This window comes from Pinus tabuliformis, chromosome X, assembly GCF_031772625.1.
Source record: "Pinus tabuliformis cultivar Carrire ecotype Pingquan chromosome X, CPIR1, whole genome shotgun sequence".
In the NCBI taxonomy this organism is placed as follows: domain Eukaryota; kingdom Viridiplantae; phylum Streptophyta; class Pinopsida; order Pinales; family Pinaceae; genus Pinus; species Pinus tabuliformis.
In genome coordinates this window covers 1,041,991,858-1,042,009,921 of record NC_142308.1, presented here as the reverse complement: position 1 = coordinate 1,042,009,921, position 18,064 = coordinate 1,041,991,858, and the positions used below count along the sequence as shown (strand labels likewise).

Here is an 18,064-nt window from a genome sequence, read left to right as displayed (position 1 = left end):
TATGTATAAGCAGTTCCTAACATAAACTCAATATCTACCATTTTCTGCACACCATCAATCATACCAATATGAGGGAGGTCTTAGTATTATTGAAAAGTGCACCATCCATTATCAATACCATTACAAGGGAGGGCATAAATGTGACCTAAATAACTCATGAATAAAATGGATCCCATAGCAAAGCACACATTCCAGCAACTGAAGCTATAAATATTAAATAGGTCTGCCCTGCGCAATCTTCACCAAATTGACATCAAAACTCTCTCAAAACAAACAAGAACTCTCATAAGGAAACAATGACTTGTTTGGTCGGAGAAACACTTTAATAACACGGCTCCATTAGGGGAATTTTGAGGTCTAAAATGGGTCTCCTAAGGAAATTATAAAATAATAGTGGAAATAATAAAATAAGATTAGATGGCATCATCAAATTGTAGAGGGAAAAAAAGAGAAAACTATTTTTTCAACTCGCATTTTCAACTTATCTCCCTATGGGTTTACTCAAATTTCAAGCGGAAACATTCGATGGATGTAGAATTTTCTTCTTCATCCAAGGAGTATCCATGTTCCATACTTTTGATGGACCCTACTACACGAAAAATGATAAATACATGAAAAATGTTACTACAATCACGTTTTTCGTGTAGCAGGGTTCATCGAAAGTATGGAACATGGGTGCTCCTTGGATGAGGAATCAATTTTTTCATCCAAAGAGTACTCTCACTTGAAATTTTAGTAAAAACTTAGGGAGATAAGTTGAAAATACGAGTTGAAAAAGTAGTTTTATTATTTTATTATTTTTTAATCTTTTTACTTTTTTACTTCAAAAATGGTGAATCATCCCCCATGGTTGAAATCATCATCTTGAATCTTATTGGTTCTTATAAAGTTTATTTTGGTTGTAAAATTTTTTTAGGAAGCCCATTTTAGACCTCAAAATTCCCTTAATGCAATTGTTATTCACATATGCGCTAGCCCCACAAAATATGTGCACCCATAATTTATCCACTGGTCAACACCAGTGCCTCGAACATACTTACTGTTGAACCGTGATTTATCTTGTGATGTTGATGTTACTATGCCTTCGCCCTCAAGGCCACCTCAACGTCCCGTGCTTACGCCAATCAGTAAACTTGCCTCTTGCCGGGTGTGAGGACGCGTTCCAGTTGTGGGATCAGGGCATGAAACTTGCATTTATCGCAATTCTCCCTATCTCTTGTGTCACGCTTCACCTTCATGAATTCCTTGTCCTCAGACCCTGCGTGGTGGTTCTCTTTTCTTGATCTGGGGTTGGGAAATATACCGCCCTCTTCGTCAAATGTGATCTTTGTGGCAGATTTATGCAGGGTTTGCAATACTAGTCCCAAGATGATATGAGACCTGCAATAACACAAGAATTTGTTCCCAGAAACAATCCCCACGAAACCCCTTTCCCAAAGAAGATTAAAATTGCACCAGCTAGGGTGATCATGATGATCACCGAAGTTGGGTTGCTGGCTAGGGTGAGACTGGCTCTCCCCGAATCTAGTGAGAGGATCTCGCCTGAAATTCTCAGAGACGAAAAGCTTTCCTAAGCTCTGGATCAAAATCACCAGAGAAAGATTCAAAATTCTTCATGCCCTTTTCTTGATTTCCTTCCTCCTTTTAAAGCGCTTGAACACCCAAGAAACTACTAGAAAACACTAGGGGCGTTTATTTCCCTATGGTTTATTTCCCAGGGTGAATACCATATGCTGTCCCATTATTTATTTATTATTTTTATTTTTTTGGTTAAGTCAAATTTTGAAATTCAATCAGTTGGGGATATTACAACCTTCCAACAGAGAGAAACTAAATGTGATGAATAAGGGATATCTTTGGCTCAACCATTATATTGTATGGATCTAACTTGATTCTCTATGCATTTGCATTGTAGTTCTTGAAGTGTGACTACTTTGATTATCCTTGCAACACATGACACATCAAGGTGTTGGGTATGAAGGCTCATAGCCAAGATTATTACAATGATCATTTACAACTCCCCTTTGATTGAATGACTACCATGAAGATAATGTAAAGCCACCATTACACTTTGCTCCACACCTAAATGCAAGGTATGGCAGTAAATAATATTTTTAAAGAAAATCTATATGACAATGATTCTACCACTACAAATTTCCAACATTGATTGCACTGATGAAATTGAATAGTTGAATGAGTAGGCACACTAAGTCATACAACCAAAATGTGTTGCATGGGGCTGAGGTAATTCCACAAGAGTATAAAAGAAATGTGAAGATAGTTAAATGAAAATATTTACAAAAGCTACCCATGAGTATACATATTCTCCCATTGCAGCAAGTCAAAGCTTTTAAATTTTGGCTCTTGCAAAATCATGCTACAATAGGGGGAAATGAGGATAGAAGGGGAGAGAGAGAGAGATAGAAAGAGAGAGAGAGAGAGATAGATGGATGGGGGAAAGGAGAGAGGGGAAGATAGAGAGAGATATAAAGGGAGAGAGAGGGGAGAGTGAAAGAGAGAATAGGAAAGTGGGTGTGAGAGATAGAATTTGGATAGGGGATTTTTGTGGAGGGATTAATGGATGGAGGGAGGTTTGTAAAAAGAGAGGAAGGAAGTAGGAGGAAGGTAGAGAGAGATGGGGAGAGAGGTCGGGAAAAGAGAGAGATTGAGTGAAATAAATATGGAAAAAATAACACATGAACACATAGAGTAGAGGGTGGGGGAGTAGGAGAGGGAGAGGGAGAGAGAGAAAGGGGGAACATGTGAGAGAGAGAAGAAGAGAGGAATGGATATAGATGCATGGCTAGAGAGGAGAGAGAGAGGAAAGAAGAGAGAGACAATGCAAGAGAGAGAGAGAGAGAAGGGGGGAGGGGAGAAACAAAAAGAAGGGAGTGAGGATTGGAGAGAGAGAACAAAAGAGTAAGAGGGAGAGACAGTAGAACTAGAGGGGGATTTTTTTGAAGGAGGGACTAAGGAAGGGAGGTAGGAATAGGGAAAGAGAGGAAGGGAAAGGGGAGAAGGTGGAGAGAGGGGTTATAGAGAGAGAGAGAGAGAGAGAGAGAGAGAGAGAGAGAGAGGATGCCATTTTAAAGAGTTAGGGGGGAGGTTAGAGAGATTTTATGCCATTTTAGAAAGTTAGCATGAAAGTGAGAGACATTGTCACTTTTAGGTTGCTACACACAAAGAGAGAGAGAGAGGTGAAAAATGTGTGCACATGCTTTAGGAATGCATACATATTCATAATAGTGCTTACACATTCTTAAGTGAAATATGTGTGCACTTGTACCAACGAACAACAAGTGAGGAATGATAAGGGATGAAGGAAGCTCATTAATGGTTAGGAATGATAATCTCAATTCAAATTTAATTACTTCAACTTCTTGAACCAAAAATGACTATGTTACTCTATCATGTTTTTGAAACCATATCCCTAAGTTCGCTTTAATACTATGTAAAAAAAAATATTTCATAGTGTTGATATGCTTATATCTACCTTGACACGCTAGGATATACTTTCAAAGCCTAAAGCTATATAAACACACAATACTATTGTTGTCAATCACAACCAACCTGTTATAGACATATTTGGGCACATCAACCCAAACTTATATGTCGATGTATTAGGGCTCATCAACCCCTAAAATAGTTGTTTCATACCCTAAAGGAACATGGTCATATAAATACATCATTCCCCAAAAGTTCCATCTGAGAAACCGTCCAGAAACTGCCTAAATTGAACTATACTGACTGCTACACTGCCAAGGTGCGATGCATACTGTTTAGGCCTTCTATAGGGTGCGATGGGTGAGGATGGACAAATGTCCGGGACATTTGTCAATTGATTGTTCATGAAATCTTCCAGAACTTTCTCCTATGCCACTTGCCTCTCTGAATTCGCCCAAGGATGAATAAGGGATCTAAGAAATCTCCAATCCCTTCTCTTGTGGAACCCATTGTAACAAGTGGAATGACACTAATCAAACCCCATGGATGACTCACACCCTTGCACACATCTATAAATGGATCCCTCATCTAAGAGATCTGGAGGCTGGAATATTGTGAATTGCAAGGAAGTGCTGATAGTTTGTAATTGAGGAAAGAGCATTGTATTGTTGGAGTGATCTTGCTATTTCATGAGGTGAAGAAGGATTGAAGCTGGGAGGATGATGCTGGATCAGACAACTGGGTTGTAATTCTCCCTTCTATTAATAAAGTTCTTCAAGTTTTCTTCCATATGATTGTGCAATTGTGAATGTTATCATTTGTGAATGCTATCATTTGTTCATTATATATCTGATTATGTAATGTTTATGTTGTAATAGATCATGATGCTTTGACGGTTCTTTGTTGTTGTACTTGTGCAGGTACTCTCCAAGCATAATAAGTATAGAGAGGAGTTGCAGGCTCTGTCAAAGGGGAGAGAGATCAAGCAATTGATTAAGCGGAAGTTCCAGGTTGGTTCCATTAACTTTCTCTTATCTGTTACACATAGAAGAAATTGTTGAATTGCTTTAAACTGTTGTTTCTAGGGTAGTTGCCAAACCTAGAGGGCTAGCATTCTTTAGGAATACTAGTTTTCCCAGAAACACAACCCAAATTATAATAACATTATTGTTCTTGATTTAGAATTTTGTGATCCATATTGATTATGAGATTGTCTTTCGGATTAATCACATCATTAAGTTATGGTTGACGTTTTGAACCTTTAACCTAAGGATAAACCACATTAGATGGTTCGAAACATCAACCATAACTTAATGACGAGATTAATCTGAAAGACAATCTCATAAACATTATTATTAGTCACACAGTTTAATTAATTTAATCTTCATATAACTATAAACTACACATTAATATTTAAAACATATTAAAATAACATTTACACTACACAACCAATTCAATTAAAACTATTTAATAAGTATATGGTCAACCATTTAAAATAAAACAAATCACATTAAAAAGGCACATTCATATATGATTTAGCTATAGATAAAAATTTACTTCTACAATATATAACACTAATAACACTAATACTTGTATAAAACAAGTATATTGTATAATACTTATATAAAACAAGCATTATGGATAGCATCACAAAATAATGCACTCAAACACAAATTAAAAGGCTATAAACTTAAATTAGTTATTAAATATGACAAATAATTTACCATAAAAATACAATAACTCGACGAATAACGTACAAGAAAAATACAATAGCTCAATACAACACTATGTACAATGTGACAAAAACACTCTACAAGAAACTACTTTTATAATTCTTTGGCCACATATTTACTTCTAGTTTATCACTAAGGTTCTTATTAGAGACTTAATCTTCACATCCACTCATGAGTTTGCATCCATCGTAAGGTTTTATTAGAGACTTAATTTTCACACCCACTCATGAGTTTGCATCCAACTACGTGTCGACCATGCAAGTAACTTTTACCATCTTTACAAGTCATATTTATACTAAGGATCAAATTTTAATTTGATTAATGATGAGAGTAGACTTGGCCTCCACCATCCCACAATTGGCCAACATCTTACCATGCATACATTTTAGTTGGCATCATTTTTTTAGAATATGATAACAACCCATATTTCAAAAGTCACATTATCAACTATGACCCACTTGCAAGTAGAATATTTTTTCCTACTATTACGTAGAATATTTTTTTTGTAAAGATAGAATATAAATATATAATAGAATAGGGTGGGACTATTTGCAAATCAATTACAAACACCAAAATTTTAGAGATCAAAGTTGGTGATGGGACTTGCATTCATGTTGCTTGTATCCTCCTACAGTACGGGCGTATGGGCGATGCTTCAAGAGATTTGAATACAGGTGTGACTACTTGCAAATCGATTCCAAACACCAAAACTCTAGAGGTCGGAGTTGGTGATGGGACTTGCATTCATATTGTTTGTATCATCCTACACTACGGGTGTATGGGTGATGCATCAAGAGATTTGAATATAGGTGGGACTACTTGCAAATCAATTCCAAACACCAAAACTCCAAAGGTCAGAGTTGGTGATGGGACTTGCATCCATATTGCTTGTATCCTCCTACACTACGGGGGTATAGGTGATGCCTCCAAAGATTTGAAGACGGGTGGGACTACTTGCAAATTGATTCCAAACACCAAAACTCCATAGGTCGGAGTTGGTGATGATATTTGCATTCATATTGCTTGTATACTCCTACACTACGGGCGTATGGGTGACGTCTCCAGAGATTTGAACCATTGTTCTAAGAAACGGCGGTTTCGAAACAGAAACGCCCTGGTTGATCCGAGTCAATAGCAAAAATTATGACCCGGCCCTTGAAACGGTTCAGTTGGCCGAGTCATGGGTGACTCGGCCAACTCGGCCGTTTCCGTTATGACTCGGCCGAGTCACAAACAAACGGCCCAGGCACACGTAAACAGCGTTTTATTATTTTTTTAATGGATTTTTTTGGTGTTTTTTGATTGGTTTGGATGTCAAGTAGTTATATGAATTTGCTAAATGATTTTTGGGGTCCATTTCCCCCACCCCAAACCCTATTTAACACACCCAAGTGCTCTCATTCACTCACAGCAATCTTATGCATTTGAGTGAGAGTCTTCTTTGAGAGTTAGTGAGCAGTTCTTGAGCTTGTTTTGGAGCAGCAGTGAGGAGTCTTGGAGGAGCATTATAGCTGGAGTGAGGAGCTTCTTGGGCAGCCATTTGGAGCAGCATTGAGGAGTTGATTCTTGGAGCAAGGTTGAGGAGGCAGTTTGTGCCTGGAGGTATTTTTTTTCACCTCTATAAATCTGTTTTTGCTTAGTAAATTTTAGGTGCATATCTAGAAATCTTAGAGAGTGTTTTTTGTCAAATAAATGAACATTGAATCAAGGTTTTTTTTTTTCATTTTCATATTGTTTGCTTCCATTTCCTAGTCAAAAAATGGCACCTAGAGCAAAAGATCCTGCTTGGGCATATGTTGAAATGGTTGATAGTCAAATGCAATGCAAATTTTGCCATAGGAAAATTAAGGAAGGTCCTGGGGGCATTAATAGGCTGAAACAACACTTGGTAGGGATCAGAGGCCAAATTACCCCATGTACCTCACCAGAAATTGGGGAGATTAGGAAGAATTTGTTGGCCAGCTTTGAGAAATTTAAAGAAGATAAGGCTAGGCAAAGAGACATACAGGCTGAAATTGGGAGGAAGAGGGAGATACAAAAAATGATAGCTGCCAACCCCAATTATGATTTTGAGGGTTCTTCCTCTATCCCTCGAACTGATACATCCAACCCTTTCCGATATGTTCCTCCCTCTTTTGCTTCTGTTCAAGATAAGGGAAAGGGCAGAATGAAAAAGGGCGATGTGACTATCAAAAGTTATTTCACTCCCTCCTCTCCATCAGATGCACATGGTCCTGAAGTTAGTAAAACTCAAATGCAACCCACTTTAGATGACCATTGGAAGAAAGAATTGAGGGAGACTGCTTGTGAGTACATAGCTAGATGGTGGTATGATGCTGATATCCCCTTTAATGCTGCTCGTTCACCATATTATGAGCCTATGTTTGATGCCATACATGCTGCTGGAAAAGGCTTCAAAGGCCCCACTATGCATGAGCTAAGGGGGTTTCGTTTGCAGAAAGAAATTCAATCCATTAATGAGTATTTGCAAGAGTTCAGGGACTCATGGGCAAGAACAGGGTGTACCATCATGTCAGATGGATGGACTGATCAAAGAAACCGTACCATCATAAACTTTCTTGTCTTCTGCCCACAAGGAACCATGTTTTTAAAATCAGTTGATGCATTTGATAAGGTAAAAGATGGCCACTTGTTGTTTCAGCTATTGGATCAATTTGTTGAAGAGGTGGGGGTGGCTAATGTTGTTCAAATCATCACAGATAATGCCTCTAACTATGTTCTTGCTGGTAAACTGTTAGAGGAAAAACACAAGACCATCTTTTGGACCCCATGCGCTGCACATTGCATAGACCTCATGCTTGAGGATATTGGAAAATTAGATTGGGTCAAAAACACTATAGATCATGCCAAAAGCATAACAAAATTTATCTACAATCATACATTGGTTTTGAGCCTCATGAGGAAACACACTGGGGGCAAGGATATTATTAGCCTGCCATCACTAGATTTGCTACACATTTTTTGACATTGCAATCTATGCTTTCCCAACATAAAAACTTGCAAAAGATGTTTTCTTGCTGGTAAACTGTTAGAGGAAAAACACAAGACCATCTTTTGGACCCCATGCGCTGCACATTGCATAGACCTCATGCTTGAGGATATTGGAAAATTAGATTGGGTCAAAAACACTATAGATCATGCCAAAAGCATAACAAAATTTATCTACAATCATACATTGGTTTTGAGCCTCATGAGGAAACACACTGAGGGCAAGGATATTATTAGGCCTGCCATCACTAGATTTGCTACACATTTTTTGACATTGCAATCTATGCTTTCTCAACATAAAAACTTGCAAAAGATGTTTTCTAGTGATGAATGGAATCAAAGCAATTGGTCTAACAAACCAGAAAGCAAAGAATTGAAAAGGAAAGTCCATGAAGAAACTTTTTGGAGAAAGACAGCAGAGATTGTGAAGCTTGTTGAGCCACTAGTTAAGGTGTTGCGGTTGGTGGATGGGGAAAGGTTGGCTATGGGCTTCATTTATGAGGCTATGGATCAAGCAAATGAGCAAATAAAGATGATATACAAGGATAGAGTGGCAAAGTATGGGCCCATTTGGGCAATCATTGATGAAAGATGGAACAATCAACTCCATCGCGCTATACATACAGCTTGGTATTTTTTGAACCCACGGTATCATTATAAAGCTAAGGAGTCAGGAGCTTTGAGGGGGGAGGTCAGAGATGGACTGATTGATTGCATTGATCGCATGATCCCATTGGAGTCTGATCAGCTGGAGATACACCGACAGGACAATATCTTCAGCAATGCAGCAGGTACCTTTGGAAAGAACCTAGCAAAGATTGCAAGAGAAGCAGATGAGCCAGGTAAACAAAAATTTCAAATTTCAAATTCTTGATAGTTTTACTTTTTTTTTTAAAGTTTGTTAAATCATTTATAATTTGAAAGTTAGATATAATTTGTAATTTTGTTGAGCTAAATCATAACACTCCTATGTTTTTTGCAGCACAATGGTGGGAGGCCTTTGGTGGCCATTGCCCTGAATTGCAAAGGTTTGCAATTCGTATTTTGAGTCAAACTTGCAGTGCATCTAGGTGTGAGCGCAATTGCTCTGTCTTTGAGAGGATTCACACAAAGAAGAGAAACCGTTTGGATCAAAAACAGTTAAATGATCTAGTTTATGTTCAATACAACCTTCGGCTCAGATGAAACCATTTGCTGAACAAAAGACCTGATTCAAATCCCATTGTGTTGGAAGACATTGATCCAACATCAGATTGGGTAGTGGAGAGTCGTCCAGCAAAGTTTGATCCTGATGAGGATCTTGATGTAGATTTAGATATGGAGACATCAGTTGAACTTGGACATGTTGTTCAACTTCAGCCTGTTCAGTTGAATGCAGATCCCAATCCACCAGCCTCAGTGTCACAGCCAGCAAGGACTCCAGTTGTAGGTGCTTCCTCTGCTCAGCCACGACAGAAGCGCAACCGCATATCTACTCTATCTCAGCTTGCATCTGCTGCAGTTGCACAACCTGCTAGTGGTACCACTTCTACAATTGCAGTTGGAGATGATGATGAGGAGGAGGAGCCATGGGGCCCCCTGTCTGACTCTGATGATGATGATCCAGAGATTGATCGACATGATCTTGGCTCCTCTGACAGTAGCTACTAGCCAGTAGTACTGTAGTACTAGTATTGGAGTCTGGTCACCGTCACAGTTTACTTTTGTTGTAGAGGCCATTTCTAGCCTCCTTGGTTATGTGTTTTTTGTTTTGAGTCTTTGATCATGTATGACAGTTGACTATGTATTGCCATTGGGTACCATTTTGATATAATGGATTGGTTCATGAGCCTACTTAGATCATATGTTGTCTTCCATCTATGTTATAATGTTGTGTGTTTGGAAACATGAATGAAAATCTTTAAAATTATGTTTAAAATCTTTAAAATTATGTTTTTTTATAAAAAAAAATAAATATTTAATGTATTTTTTACAATGACCGAGTCATTGAAATCGAGCCGGTCGAGTCATTACCGTTTCGGAGTCGGAGTCAGAGTCGATCCTCGGCCGAGTCGGAGTCGGAGTCGGAGTCTTAAAACTATGATTTGAACACAGGTGGGACTACTTGCAAATCAATTCGAAACATTAAAACTCCAAAGGTCAGAGTTGGTAGTGGGACTTGCATTCATATTGCTTGTATCCTCCTACACTACGGACGTATGGGTAACACCTCCACAGATTTGAACACGGGTGGGACTACTTGCCAATTGATTCCAAACACCAAAACTCCAGAGACCAAAGTTGTTGATGGGATTTGCATTCATATTGCTTGTATCCTCCTACACTACGGGTGTGTGGGTAACACCTCCAGAAATTTGAACACAGGTGGGACTATTTGCAAATCGATTCCAACACCAAAACCCCAGAGACTAGAGTTGGTAGTGAGAGTTGCATTCATATTATTTGTATCCTCCTACACTATAGACGTATGAGTGAAACTTTCACTAGTTTCAATCCCACTTCTTCACCCCTGTGAGCATCACCCGATGCAATGAGTGCTAAGTGAACTATTCAAAAATCATGAGAAATTAGTCAGTTACGACTACCTCTCATGGAAATGGTCATACGTTTGAATGACTTACTTAACGCAGTTGAATCCCAAAAATGATATCTAATATAATGCACTGCGTAAATCCCCCATACTTAAACCTCCAAATATTTAAACACCGAAGAAAATAAAACCCTCTTTAAATCAATCAACATACTTTAATTATATATTTCGAAAGTCACATTATCAATGACCCATTTGCACGTCGAATAATTTTTTTGGAAGGATTGATATGATAGAATGAGGCGTTTTTTTAACGTCAATCGGCATACTTTAGCTATATATATTTTTTATTTTTTCAATCAACATACTTTAATTATATATTTCGAAAGTCACATTATCAATGACCCATTTGCACGTCGAATAATTTTTTTGGAAGGATTGATATGATAGAATGAGGCGTTTTTTTAACGTCAATTGGCATACTTTAGCTATATATATTTTTTATTTTTTCATTTTATTTTTTCATGATGCTCTGATAAGATCTTTGGAAGACATTAATGTTACATCAATTGGGTTTCTTTGTTCAAATGGCAGACTTCAGTTTTATTATTATATTTTTTTTAATGACAATTTGAGGATAAGATTTTTAGAAGATAGTATTATATTTTTTTAATGACGATTTGAGGATAAGATTTTTAGAAGATAGTAATGTCACATCAATTGGATTGTTTGCAATGGGCATCCTCTAGTTATATAAACTGCTTTTTTTGTGACGACTTGACTATAACATTTTTGTCTTTTTTCCAATGACGATTTTGACGATAAGATTTATAAGATTTTTCGAAGATAGTAATGTTACATTAATTATAATTTTTAAATATTGAAATGAATTTAATATTTTGAAATTTTTTTAAAATATATAAATTATTTAAATTTAACAATTTTAAAGTTGTAGTTTATTTATTATAAGTTTTAGATTTGCTTAAAATTTGATAAGAATGTGTTAAAATTTGCGAGTCATCGGTCTTCAGTTAGGTAGCCCGTGCTATCCTTACGGCGCGTGTTCGTTGACAATTTGGCTTTCGCAGCGTCTTCCAAGAAGTTTCACGATAGAGAAAAAAAAGGAAAAGAAAATAAAAAACATAGACTGCCCCCTCCCTCTCTGAATGATGTTTTTTACATATGTGTAATATAACATATTTGCACTTCCATCGCTCATGTTCCCCTGCAGGCTGCGATTTCCACAGGAGCTGCTTTCGAAAAGAGTGCTTTGTTTTTCGATTTGCAGTATCAAGCTGAAAATTCTGAATCCGTTTGAAGGACAATTGTGATTTCACTGTAAAAAAAACATGGGAGCCTATTTCCAAGCTCTCTTTGGGATATGGGTACTGGCTGCGACTTCCTCCTTCTCTGTTTATTGCCTTGCCAGTTTCTACACTTCTGAAACCGCTGTGACCGTAGGATGGGATGATCCACCAGCCTACAAGTCCACTTACAGTCGGTATAAAGAGATAGAGAAGGAATGTAGCCCTGTTTTGGCAGAGGCTTCAGAGCTGCATCCAGAGCAGAACCCGTTATATATGATTGAGCAGGACCTCTCTTTTGTAAATGGGGATTGGAAGCAACACAAGGGGTCTGCTCCTCTTCTGCCATTCACCACAATTGAGTCCAATTACACCGTCCCCAAAATTGAGTCCAATTACACCGTCCCCGGAAACTATTCGCCTATCAATCTGGTTTCATTCTGGATTACAGATGTGGATCAAAAGAAGGTCTCTAGCAAAATGCTGAATGTGAGCGGTATTTTAAAGTTGGCCATATCCACAAGTCGAGGCATCAGACGCAGACGCGGACGCAAAGATTTTAGGATTCGTCCTGGTTTCACTTCTCTTACCATTCAGCTCGAAGGAGTCTACTTTGAAGAATCAAAAAACTCAAAAGAAGAACGAGTGTTGTGTATGTTGGGCAGTACCCATCTACCCTCCCGTGGGAACTGGGAAGAGTGCTGTAGATCCTTGGGATTGGTTAAATAAATCAGAATTACAGTCCCCCACTCTGTTAGCAGATGATAGAATTTTGCTGCAATTGCGCTATCCAAGCAAGCTTTCTCTGACTAGCAGGGAGATTCGAGGAACACTCAGAAGCCTCAATCGACACTCTAGTTCAATCTATTTTGATGAAATTGACATCTCTTCGCAGTTGGCTACTGATTCGAATTATGAATTTGATTCTGACAGCCTGGTGGCAAAGGCTTGTGCTCCTCACCAATATCCAGATAAATTCCAGTCAAAAGGTATTGAAGTATACCGAGGGAAGCAATTTTGTTCAGCTGTAAAGCAACTGATGGATGGTCAGATTTTGGATGTGGTTCCCTCTTGGAATTGTAGTGGCACAGATGCTTATTGTAACAAGTTGGGCCCTTTCATTATGGATAATAAATTGCATGAACCTAAGGGCGGTTTTGATAACATAAAGCTTTGTGTGCAGCGTTTGATGTGTACAGAGCTATCTAATTCAAGTATTGCAAATGTTAGTGCGGTTTTTCGAGCTGTGCCTCCTTCACAGGATCAGTATTTGGCATGTGAAAGAACAGGGCTTAATGGCTTAACATTGACTGCAGAGGGAAAATGGAACTCATCTTCTGGTCAGTTGTGTATGGTGGGATGCCTTGGATCCATCAAGAATAGCGGTGCCTGTAATTCTCGAATCTGTATGTACATCCCCCTTTCACTTTCATTAAAACAAAGAAGTGTAATTGCTGGTAGCATTGAGAAAACTGCAAACCCCTTTTATCCTCTGTCATTTGAGCTTATACATCATCGATATTTGCCACGGGATGTGGTAAACAATATGTCGTATGAATACAACAAGACCAAATTGGCCCAGATGGAGAGAAATACGAGTGGAGGTTTTGGCAAATCATTCTTGAAGTATCCCCAGAAAAAACTGGGTAGAACAAGACAGAAATTCTCTGATCTAGGCAAGGATCTCTCAGTGCATTCACAGGGTATTTTTGACCTGCTTTCCAGAGGGAACTTTGTCAGGAGTTTCATAGACTTGGATGTTATAGCCATTGAGGAAATTGTGGGAGTTGGTTGGGACAACGGCTCAAACTTTTCTTTCATATCTGAGGAGGTTCCGGAATCGCCTCATTCAAAAGGACCAGAGCAGGAGAAGTCCTTGAAAGTTGCTGCACAGCTGAAAATGGAAGGAAACCTTTCAAATCTTTTTCTTGAGGGTCTCTATGATCCAAGAGTGGGTAAAATGCACCTTATAGGATGCAGGGATGTTCGAAGGGATTTTCGAGCTCCATGGTGGAGAGTTTTGCATGAAACAGGGGATCTGCAGGATGGTTTTGATTGCCTCATTGAAGTGAACGTGGAATATCCACCTACAAATGCCAGGTGGTTCAGAAATCCAACTGTGAAGCTTTCTGTGAAAAGCCAACGAGCTGTTGTCGACCGACTTTTTTTCAAGCAGATCAAAATCGAGACTCTTCCCATTCTATATTGGAGTCAGACAGAAGAGATTATCTCTCGCAAAACTGTCGAAGGCGGGTTGCGTATATTGACACTATCCATGATGATTGGGTGCATTGTAAGCCAGTTATTCTACAGTCGAGAGAAGACAGAAGTATCTCCGTACATCTCTCTTGTCATGCTGGGACTTCAGGCCATCGGATATAGTATTCCTCTCATAACAGGTGCAGATGCCTTGTTCGAGAGTACGAAATCTGAAGCCCAGGACAATTATATTTTCTATTCGATTCAGAGACAAGGGTCTGACAAGATTGAGTACATGGTTAAACTGCTACTGTTCATTGCATGTCTATTGACACTAAGATTGTGCCAAAAGGTTTGGAAATCTCGTATTCGTTTGCTGACAAGGAGTACTTCAGAGCCATGGAGAGTACCAAGTGATAAACGAGTGCTTTCCATTTCTTCTGCTATACATGCTATGGGTTTTTTAATTGTGCTGATTGTTCATAATATGAAGACCAGTAGCCGCCCAATTCAGTATTCAGCAAGCCATGTACACAACCAAGTTGACTGGGAGACTGAACTTCAGGAGTATGTGGGTCTGGTACAGGATTTCTTCCTGCTTCCTCAAATTATCGGTAACATTCTTTGGCATTTCGAAGGAAAACCACTTAGGAAACTATATTACATTGGTATCACTGTTCTGCGGCTCCTTCCTCACATCTATGATTACTTTAGATCTCCAGTTTTCAATCCTTACTATACAGATGGATATGAATATGCAAGTCGAGTTTTCAAATCTTCCTTTGCAAATCCTGCCTCAGATTTCTATTCTAAGTTTGGAGATATTTCTATTCCAGTGACTGCTATGGTGCTTGCAATTGTGATTTTCATCCAGCAAAGATGGAATAAGCATGCGCTGAGTCAGGCATTGAGATTAATATCAAGTAAGATATCAGTCCCTGGATCAAGGATGTACGAGATGCTGCCATCGAAGACATTTGAATCTGAACTTGTTTCTGGTAGCACAGAGAGAAGCCATGTGCATTCTACAGCCGAGGATGAGTGAGGAATATCGCCTGTAAGGTGGTTTATAAATAAAGAGAATTGAAATCCATAATATAAGAAAAGAAAATAGCATATATTCCTACAAATAATAGGAGACTCTAATCTTTTCGTATTGCAGAGTGAACAACTTTAAGTATTAAAGAGAGGTAAGAACCTAATTCTTATCTGTTTTCTTCCACTATGTATTCAGGGAACCTAACTGCAAGGTGTAATGAAGATAATCAGTGTATCCTCTCTCTTGTTGTATTTCTGATAATGTTAATATTTAGTAAACCAGTGTTGTTTTAACCTGTGATTTAAGTCCAGTTTTGTATGAAGAACTGTGAAGAGACTTGAAGTCTGACTATGAAGACTGATGACAGCAGTGAAACAGTTTCTGTGCATTGAGACGAAGCATTGTTAATATTATGCATATGCATTGGCCTATTGTATGCAGTACACATTTATAAAACGTGTGACAATCTTAAGAAACAGCCTAGCGTAATTCTTTCTTAACAGTCACAATAACGGAGAATTAAATTTACATATATGGAAACTGTGAAATGCTAAGAGCACAGTTCGTTCTTCTAAATTTATGTCACAATAAAAGTCTGACTATGAAGACTGATGACGGTAGTGAAACGGTTTCTGTGCATTGAGACGAAGCATTGTTAATATTATGCATATGCATTGGCCTATTGTATGCAGTACACATTTATAAAACGTGTGACAATCTTAAGTAACAGCCTAGCATAATTCTTTCTTAACAGTCACAATAAAGGAGAATTAAATTTACATATATGGAAACTGTGAAATGCTAAGAGCACAGTTAGTTCTTCTAAATTTATGTCACAATAAAGGAGAATTAAATTTACATATATGGAAACTGTCAAATGCTAAAAGCAGAGTTAGTTCTTCTAGATTTATGAACTGTAAGGAGAGCACTCATTATCAAATTCAAGGGTCGAAGTAATACTCGGCCAATTCCAGTAAAAAGAGTTATCACAGTGCACATATATATATATATATATATATATATATATTCATAACTTAACCAAACGAAAACAATAAATCCATGTACAGGCTTTGTAGAGTCCATTGAAACCGAAACAGACAAGCTTCGATATCGAAAGCCGAACAAAATCAAAAGAGCGTTAAACCATGAAAAGTTAAGTGCGTTCATCGACACTGTATTCAAACCCTCGAAATACTTACAAACCAAAATTAAAAACCCTTCGGAAATAAACCAAAGTCAAACCCTCGGCAAGACCAAATCTACATATAATTATGTCGTAAAGAACTTCGAACAAATCAGTTCGCCGAGTACCCAAAACCCTTTTTAAACACAAAATATTCAAATGCAAACTATGACCAGCTTGTAGGCTATGCGTAAATACACGCTTTCACTTAGAAAAGCCAGGGTAGCATCCAGTGGAGTGGTTACAAGCATAGCTTCTTTATAGCTTCTTTAGACACGAAAACATTTGAGAAAGACAAACCGCCATTGGCTTCGGCAATGAGACCAACCTGAAAACAAGAAGACGGTAACCATGAATAATGAGGAATCATTTGAGCCCATCACGTCCACAAGAGGATGGTTTCGGCAAAGCTTGATAGCTGCAAATGCACAGAGAACAACATTAAAAGAGAACCCTTAACATTAAAATTAAATTAGTACTCAGAGGAACTATAAGATACCTAAGAAAAGGCAATATTGGAATGTTGAAGGCCGCCTGCGCTAGAAACCCATATTTCGAGTTAGCAGTTCTTCGAATTAGGAAAAATGGAAAACCAAAAACAAACCCTGCTATAACTGTTATTACCTCCTCGAGCTCAATGATCTCTGAATTCATCTTCATCGGGATAGGTAAGCCGGCAGAAACATGCATTCTCTACACAATGGACCGAAGAGCAGAGTAACTTGTCTGGGCACTTTCGAAGTAGAGTTGGAAGCTGGAAGAAAGTATCCAAATCAAGGAGGAAAGAAAAATTTGCAGGGTACCTGCAAGATAGGATTTAACGTAGCTCTCCATCAAAATAAGAATGGGCAGACTAAAACCCTCCCTGTTGCAGTGAAGGCTTGGTCCTGTTGCAGAGCAGAGAACTGAAGAAATCACATAACCCAAATGAATCCACTTGTGGCATGATGTTGAGGGAGCAGTTACGAATTTAAACCCAGAGCGTCGAGGACCGTCAGATCGCCAAAGCCAGATCGAAGGGAGCAAGCCACGCCAGGTGTCTCAAGCTGCCAGATCCTTCTGGTGTCCGACACTGTAATATTAAATGGATAAGCAGCATGTATTATGTGTTGTACTGCAGAATTTATTTTCCTTAAGAATTCCATTAAAACTAGAGTGTGGAGACTGTCAGGTCCATTTTTAATTCCAATGCATACACGAAATAATATCTGAAGGTTTAATAAATATTTTCGCATGGTTAAGGTTTGGTATTTGTAAAGTTCTTTTAGTTAATATTTTTTTATTATAATATGGTTTCAAGTGGTATTAGAGCTAAGTTCGCACAATGAGATTATAAACAACTAAGTAAATGTGAATGTGAACACAGAGATCAACACTAAGGAGCAAAGTGCAAAGGGGTCTTAGACCACTGAACCAGGCAGAAGTAACTTATGTAGGGGCCAACCTTAACATGTGGATACAACTAGGAGAAGAATCTCGACAAGCCAATGTTGCCGTACTTGAAACTGTTCAACAATTACATGCTGAGATGATAAACTTGAGGACAGATAATGAACGGTTGTGGCAAGAGAAAGAGAGAATCCTTAAAAAAAATTCCAATTGACAGAATCAACGGGGTCTAGA

General features: G+C 38.3%; 1 protein-coding gene and 1 long non-coding RNA gene across 5 annotated transcripts; one reads left to right on the top strand and one right to left on the bottom strand.

Moving 5' to 3' along the window:
• The first annotated feature begins 12,065 nt into the window (after window positions 1-12,065).
• LOC149143349 (uncharacterized) lies at window positions 12,066-15,264 on the top strand. Its single transcript, XM_089451782.1, has 2 exons — window positions 12,066-12,594; window positions 12,686-15,264. Exons 1-2 carry the CDS (start codon window positions 12,066-12,068, stop codon window positions 15,262-15,264), a joined length of 3,108 nt encoding a protein of 1,035 aa, XP_089307908.1.
• A 1,117-nt stretch (window positions 15,265-16,381) lies between these two features.
• LOC149143348 (uncharacterized) lies at window positions 16,382-17,409 on the bottom strand. Of its 4 annotated transcripts, XR_016264422.1 has the most exons (4): window positions 17,245-17,409; window positions 17,066-17,134; window positions 16,941-16,980; window positions 16,391-16,859 (listed from the first exon to the last, which is right to left on the bottom strand). It is a non-coding gene; the product is annotated as an uncharacterized LOC149143348 (long non-coding RNA). The 4 variants fall into 4 exon arrangements; XR_016264421.1 differs by having other exon boundaries at window positions 17,066-17,409; XR_016264424.1 differs by having other exon boundaries at window positions 16,393-16,859; window positions 16,941-16,975; window positions 17,066-17,406.
• Between the last annotated feature and the right edge of the window lie 655 nt (window positions 17,410-18,064).